Below are 7273 nucleotides of genomic sequence, written 5' to 3' on the forward strand. Positions count from 1 at the left end.
CTTCCCCTGGGCTCCGGGATAACTGTGCCTCCCCCAAGAAAAGAAATTCTGCAGTGAAGGATGGGTCTGTTTTCCCCTGTGGCTCATAGACTGAGCTATCAGGAGATAGTTGCCTTCAAGTGCTGAAAATCCTTCCAGCAACCTCTTGTTTAGAAGAATGAGAGGGGCAGATAGTTGCAAATGGGGATTCACTTTGTCCCCCACTCATGGACAGTGTATACCGTGCTGGGATGGTTGACAACATCCCTGGTCCTATAAAGATCCCTTGGGACATTGGCCAAATGCCCCCTTGCTTCCTGGCATCCTTCTTGGGCTGCTCACAGCCCCGGGCCCCCACGGGGAAGTGCAACTTGCTGCCAAGACATCAGTGCTGCAAGGCAGGGTTATTCCTAACTGAGCGGCGGAGCCTGCCAGGAAGCGAGCGTTTGCACCCCACACCACTCTGCAGGTGTGCCGGTGAGCTCACAGCTGCCCCCCAGGCGTGCCCAGCCCACTTAATCATTTCACAGCTCGACAACTGTCCCGCCCAGCACTGTTCTAAGGGATAAAAGGGGGGGATTGCAGTAACAGAGCCACCTTCTGCATCCTGCCGAGCTCTGTTCTCTCCAGCACCTCCCAACTTCTCGTGCCGACCGACTTGCTCCACAAGGAACAAGCCGTCATGTCTCGCCAGTCCAGTGTGTCCTTCCGAAGCGGAGGCAGCCGTAACTTCAGCGCGGCCTCTGCCATCACCCCGTCTGTCTCTCGCACCAGTTTCACCTCTGTGTCCCGATCCGGGGGTGGTGGCGGCGGCGGCTTTGGCAGGATCAGCCTTGCGGGTGCTGGTGGAGCAGGCGGCTATGGCAGCCGGAGCCTCTACAACCTGGGGGGCTCCAAGAGGATCTCCATCAGCAGTAGTGGCGGTGGCTTTAGAAACCGATTTGGTGGTGGAGGTGGCTATGGCTTTGGAGGTGGAGCCGGGGGCGGATTTGGTTTAGGCAGTGGAGCTGGTCTTGGCTATGGGTTCGGTGGAGGTGCTGGCCTTGGGTTCGGTGGAGGTGCTGGCCTTGGGTTCGGTGGAGGTGCTGGCCTTGGAGGTGCTGGCTTCCCAGTCTGCCCCCCTGGAGGCATCCAAGAAGTCACGGTCAACCAGAATCTCCTCACTCCTCTGAACCTGCAAATCGACCCCACCATCCAACGGGTGCGGACAGAGGAGCGGGAACAGATCAAGACCCTCAACAACAAGTTCGCCTCCTTCATCGACAAGGTGAGCCACGATCCTTTGTGAAAAACTGCTTTGAGTGTGGAACAAATACCAAAGAAAGTAGGAAGAGAAACTTCGTTTGACCTTGTGCAAATACCTTCCTAGTCTGCAGTTAACGTGTTTCTATTTGTTTCCATTCCGGAGTTGTGGCTACTTTCCTAATGAGACTGGCGGCTTGGAAGACAGGGTCTTAGTTATTCCTGTTTAGAGATTAGCCCACAAGGGTGCCTTGATTACTGTTGGGGAAAGAGACGGATCCTGTGCTTCCTGTAACGGGGCTGACTGCACTGCATAGAAAGGCAGAGGAGTTCATCGGGCAGCAGCCCGAGTGCCTTCACAGCCTCCGCTACACTGGGCCACACTCCGCCCAGCCGTGCCCAGTGCTATCTGTGCCTTGAATAAATGCCCTGCTTCCCCGGGAGAGTCAGGTTAGGTGCTTCACTCTGTACCTCCCCTCCCAGGGCCCAGGGCCAGGCACTGCACGTGGGAAAGGTTTCAGAGGACAGCAGGAGAAGGGAGAAAAACCGGTGATGACCATCAGAACGTGAAATCCAGGCTTCTCCATCTTCAACCTCTGTCCCTTCCAGGTGCGCTTCCTGGAGCAGCAGAACAAGGTCCTGGACACCAAGTGGACCCTGCTGCAGGAGCAGGGCACCAAGACCGTGAAGCAGAACCTGGAGCCTCTGTTTGAGCAGTACATCAACAACCTCAGGAGACAGCTGGACAGTGTCCTGGGGGAGAGAGGCCGCCTGGACTCGGAGCTGCGGAACATGCAGGACCTGGTGGAGGACTTCAAGAACAAGTGAGATGGGTGGAGTGGAGACAGGGCGGGTGATGTCTTCTTGGCACCAGATGTACTTTATAACGAGACTACTGCTTGTGCCTTCCCCACGGGCTAGACACATACGCCTTCCATGGACACTTGAAGCACTAAAATAAAATCCAGGTCCATGTCTAGAAAGTTCCAGCCCCACGCTATGCAAGGCACTTAGCCACTGGCTGGAGCAACAAGCCTGGTGCCCCTGGTACCAGTCGGGGAAATAGCAGGCAGTGTCATTCCTGCTAGTTGGGGCTTTCCTCCCCAGTACACTCAGAGTACACAGCATGGGCATTTCGATGGATTCCCCCCAAAGCGAGAACTGATGACATAACTCAGCTTGGTGGCTCAAATAATTTTTTTAGTCCTTATGAACTAGCAAGCTGGGCTGCTAGTGTTTTCATGTATTTTTTTTTAAAGACTGTGAAAGCTGATACAAAGCATTAGAGAAATCCACTAGATGTGGAGTTAGGAAGAAACAGCACAGGTTCCTATAGGCATATTCTTCAAGCAACTGAGTTATGGCAATGACAGAATGATTCTCTGGTGGGCAGTTAAAAAGAAAAGAGTATCCTAAGAGTAAGGACGTTGCCCAGGGGCTCACACAACCAGTGCTCCCTTCCTCTCAGCCTCCCTTCCCTTCCCAGGGGGAAAGTAGGCGCACAGTTGACTTTATGCAATAAAGACCCCCCGGCCTCACCTGTCCCTCTTCTTCTAATGAGCCCTTCCCCTTCCTTTGACCCCCAGGTATGAAGATGAAATCAACAAGCGCACCACTGCTGAGAACGAGTTTGTGATGCTGAAAAAGGTGCGTGGGTAGACGAGAACCCGCTGCCTGTGGCTGTGCTCTCTTAAGGTCGCTTAAGTCAGGGTGGAAATTGGGTGCAGTGCCAACCATCCCTGTATCTCTAGGATGTGGACGCCGCCTACATGAGCAAGGTGGAGCTGGAGGCCAAGGTCGATGCACTGATGGATGAGATCAACTTCTTGAAGATGTTCTTTGAGGCGGTAAGAAATGCCCCTTATTCAGGTCCCAGAGAGATGGTCACTGGGACACTGCCAGGGACTAGAGCGTCCAGGATTAAGTGACTTTCAGTGGCTCCTAAGCTGTGGACACAGCCTTGCCTTTCCTATCCCTTTAGTCCTGCTCACACTATTACTTATAAAGCCAATCCTTAAAAAAACGAAGTCAAATTTAAAGCAAATTCTTCAACAATCATTTTGCCGAGTGAGGCCTGGATTCCCTCCAAATTGAGGTTTGCAGCGAGTTATTATTGGCATGAGTACACCTTTCCTGAACCTCCCCTCGTTGTTTCGTCCCAGCCTGGCAGGCCAGTCAACTAGAGTCTTTTGAAATGAGTTATGACCCAAGAAGATTCACACCTGACAGGGTACAAAGTAGGCATTTCTTGGAGGTTCAGAGTTGTTAAAGTTTTTAAAAACAGATTTAATAATGGTTTGGATTCTTTATTAACGTAACTAAATGTTTCATGTAGGTGGTTATTATTTTTTCCCCAACTTGACATGCCACAATGAGTGGAATAGTTCAATGGACCTGACATAAAATAGCACAGAATCAGACGACTGACTTCAGGTCTCCCTGTAGGAGCTGTCCCAGATGCACACGCACATCTCAGACACGTCTGTGGTCCTCTCCATGGACAACAACCGCAGCCTGGACCTGGACAGCATCATCGCCGAGGTCAAGGCCCAGTACGAGGACATCGCCAACCGTAGCCGGACGGAAGCCGAGTCCTGGTACCAGACCAAGGTGGGTACTGTGGCAAATGTGTCCTGAGCGAGGGGAAGGACACATGTTTAAGACTCTGGGCCACAAAAAATGCTAAGGATGGGGCTCCTGAGACCTGCTGAAACCTCTTGGGTTGAGTTATGAGAACAGTCATGTGCACCTTCGCCACATAAATTTAAGAACCTTAAGGAGAATCTCAGCCTGAATCTCACACCAGTGTCTCCAGGACAGCAAAGCACTAAAGAGGAAATTATCTAACACCAGGGCTACCTTGATAAAGTCGACACTAGCGCCAGGCCTCAGATAACTCCACCGCTTGCCGCCTTTTGGTAGCCCCTGCCTGAGAACACCGGGAAAGTGTTTCCATCCTCATATAAATGGAACCTTTCCTCTTTTCTGGTGGCACCAGTACGAGGAGCTGCAGCAGACAGCCGGCCGGCACGGTGATGACCTCCGCAGCACCAAGCATGAGATCTCCGAGATGAACCGCATGATCCAGAGGCTGAGGGCCGAGATCGACAACGTCAAGAAGCAGGTGAGGAGAGGTTCAAAGAAGGCAAGGGGGGGCCTGAGCTCTAAAAGGAAGATCTATTTTGTTCGTTTTACTTTTTCTAAACACACACACACACGGAGCTGGAACAAGTCCCAGCATTTCAATGTTCCCCCATTTACAATGACCAGGACAAATGTACTGGCTTCTCTCTGAAAACTCAGAAAGAGATACCGCAGGTCCAGCTCACTACTGAAGTGTCCCCACTTTTCCTCCTTTCCCCCTGTAGTGTGCCAACCTGCAGAATGCCATCGCCGAAGCTGAGCAGCGTGGGGAGATGGCCCTCAAGGATGCCAGGAACAAGCTGGCTGAACTGGAGGACGCCCTGCAGAAGGCCAAGCAGGACATGGCCCGGCTGCTGCGCGACTACCAGGAGCTCATGAACACCAAGCTGGCCCTGGACGTGGAGATCGCCACCTACAGGAAGCTGCTGGAGGGCGAGGAGTGCAGGTGGGCAACGTAGGGCTGACGTCACAAGCCCAGGATGGCCTCGCATTTGATAAGTGGAGCTTCTTCTCCACTACAGGGTGTAAAACACATGCAGTGAGCACTATCTTGTGCATGATAATCGTCTATCATTAACCTGGATTCAATCTGACACCTGGGCATACAGCTGACCTACCCAATATGGTCCCAATTCACTTTTCTAACCCTATTTCCACCACCAGTATTTTGGGATGCTGCCTCTCCTTCAAACAACAAAGCAGCTCAACAAAAGTCCCCCCCATTCTTCGAGTACCTCTTCCTTCAGGAAGCCTTTCATGACCCCTCCAGCTGAGTTAATTTCACCTGCCTTTGGATTCTCAAACTACTGTTTTCTTCAATCTTCTGACACTGCCCGCTGCCTACTTTCTGTTAGAAATATTTCTGTCTTTGCCAAGTCCTCTCACAGAAGGTAAGCTCCTACAAGGCAAAAACTGCTTCGCACATATTCACAGTCCCCGCAGTCTTAATCACGCTTTCCATACAACGCGTGGAGGAGAGCATGACTTATAATCTTCCTTTGCTATAACCTATTACTAGGTCAGGACTTCTTCTCTGGGAAGTCCCTCCAGAGAGCTTTCTTTTTCTCTAATTAAAGCAGGTTTTTTGGTGTTTTTTGTTGTTGCAGTGTGCAGGCTCCTTGCTTATAGACCAAGCTTTAAACATGACTACAGGCGTTGTCTTTGGGGACGTTTTTAACACTTATTTCAATTGTTCCCCTTTCAGACTGAGTGGAGAAGGAGTGGGACCGGTCAACATCTGTAAGTAACTTTAAACCGACATTAACAATGATGATAATATGTGGTATTTCGTACCCACTCAGAATCCTGCTATTTCTAGATTCCAGACATTGCCGTCCCCACACATGGCTAGTTCATACACTTAGTGGAGGGGGAAGGACACACTTTGAAACATGAAGCAGTGTGGCTCATGTCGCATCTCTTAAAGGGCAGGCCCTGTATCTTACACATCTTGTACCTGGCTGCCCTGCCTTGACCCCACCCCCACCCCCGAGAACTCAGCACCATCCCTTGCCTGCTATTTCTGTTAGAAACCTTAACTAAACGACTTAGTTCTTCTGGGCCTCATTCGCTGCTCTGTTAAAGGGGCCAGGTACTGTACTAATTAACACTACTAGCAGGATCAAATAGTTTGCACGTGTAGGATCAATGTGACAGACTGGTCTCACCAAGTTTTCCCTCCTTTCTCTGCAGCCGTCGTCACGAGCAATGTCTCCTCTGGCTATGGAAGTGGTGGTGGCTATAGTGGTGGCTATGGCGGTGGCGCTGGCCTCGGCGGAGGTCTTGGCGGAGGTCTTGGCGGTGGTCTTGGCGGCGGTCTTGGCGGTGGTCTTGGCGGCGGTCTTGGCGGAGGCGGCAGTGGCTACTACTCCAGCAGTGGCCTAGGCGGTGGGTTCGGTGGGGGGAGCTCTAGCTTCAGTTCAGTCAGTGGCCGAAACATGGGGGTGGGCTTTGGCAGCAGTGGCAGCGGAGGGGGCAGCAGCTCCAGTGTCAAATTTGTCTCCACCACCTCCTCCTCGAGGAAGAGCTTCAAGAGCTAAGAGCCTGCTGCAAGTCACCGCCGCCCGAGGGCAGCAACCGGCCCCTGGTGACTGCCTCTTCTAGGTGGCTGCCGAGCCAAGCACCCTGTTTTACTGGAGTGTAGTCTGGACCAAGCCTATTGCAGAGCCACAGTCTTCGGTTCCCAGAAAGGCCCAACCCCCAGCCTCTAGTCTCCTATGCCGCGATCCTATGTTCTACTTCAAATTAGCCTTTAAGTCTTTGCAGCATGGTCCTTGAGAGAAAAGTCCAAAGTTTTCCAGGATCTAAACCATCAAGGCAGAGTCCCACCCGAATACAAAGTTTTGTTCTGGTTCTGACTGCCTCCAGAGTGTGTTCAATAAAATGCTTTTATAATATAAGCTGCTTGCAGAATGGTTTTTTTCAAGGTCTACAGCCAGCCTAGAGACTTCTTGAGGGTCTCTCTGTCCAGATGTGATTGGTTCCTCTGATGGGTCACAGGGAGAATGGAGTGAGTGACCTTGAAGGGAGAGGGGCCATCCTGAGTGGTCCAGAGACTCTGGAAGGAGGTTGCTAAAGCTTATAGAATGAAGGAATCTTTGGAGAGCATGAATGGGAGTGTCCATTTGGACAGATTATAGAGCATCTTGTTGGAGGGGGTCCCCATTCAAGGTGGTCCAGTTTGCAAGTAACAGCATTAATCTGCTCAAGTAAAATTTATATAAGGAATATGTTGTCTTCAGAACCCAAAAAGGCCTAAAAGATGCTGGGCCTGTTTCTAATATTATGGGCTCTGAAAAGATCAATAGCTGTTACTTAACAGTGTCAGGGGTGGAGTAGTCCTCAGATTACCAAAAAATTTCAGGAATTTAACTGAGGCGATCGGAACTTGCACTAGGTGAGGGACTGG

At 51.4% G+C, this 7273-nt stretch overlaps 1 protein-coding gene across 1 annotated transcript; it reads left to right on the forward strand.

Moving 5' to 3' along the window:
- The first annotated feature begins 577 nt into the window (after positions 1–577).
- Positions 578–6756, forward strand: KRT5 (keratin 5). The gene is made up of 9 exons (XM_016201096.2): positions 578–1246; positions 1831–2045; positions 2808–2868; positions 2973–3068; positions 3667–3831; positions 4220–4345; positions 4590–4810; positions 5570–5604; positions 6058–6756. Exons 1-9 carry the CDS (start codon positions 662–664, stop codon positions 6402–6404), a joined length of 1851 nt encoding a protein of 616 aa, XP_016056582.2. The 5' UTR covers positions 578–661; the 3' UTR covers positions 6405–6756.
- Positions 6757–7273: the final 517 nt, after the last annotated feature.

The sequence above is a fragment of the Miniopterus natalensis genome, chromosome 2, assembly GCF_054644295.1.
Source record: "Miniopterus natalensis isolate mMinNat1 chromosome 2, mMinNat1.hap1, whole genome shotgun sequence".
Classification (NCBI taxonomy): Eukaryota; Metazoa; Chordata; class Mammalia; order Chiroptera; family Miniopteridae; genus Miniopterus; species Miniopterus natalensis.

What these genes read in the sequence shown, in the direction of transcription:
- KRT5 (XM_016201096.2), top strand. Translation starts at nt 662, where the DNA reads ATGTCTCGCCAGTCCAGTGTGTCCTTCCGAAGCGGAGGCAGCCGTAAC. An exon ending in AGTCCTGGTACCAGACCAAG is followed by an intron (nt 3,832 to 4,219) that starts GTGGGTACTGTG and finishes TGGTGGCACCAG; the next exon opens with TACGAGGAGCTGCAGCAGAC. An exon ending in AGTGGGACCGGTCAACATCT is followed by an intron (nt 5,605 to 6,057) that starts GTAAGTAACTTT and finishes CTTTCTCTGCAG; the next exon opens with CCGTCGTCACGAGCAATGTC.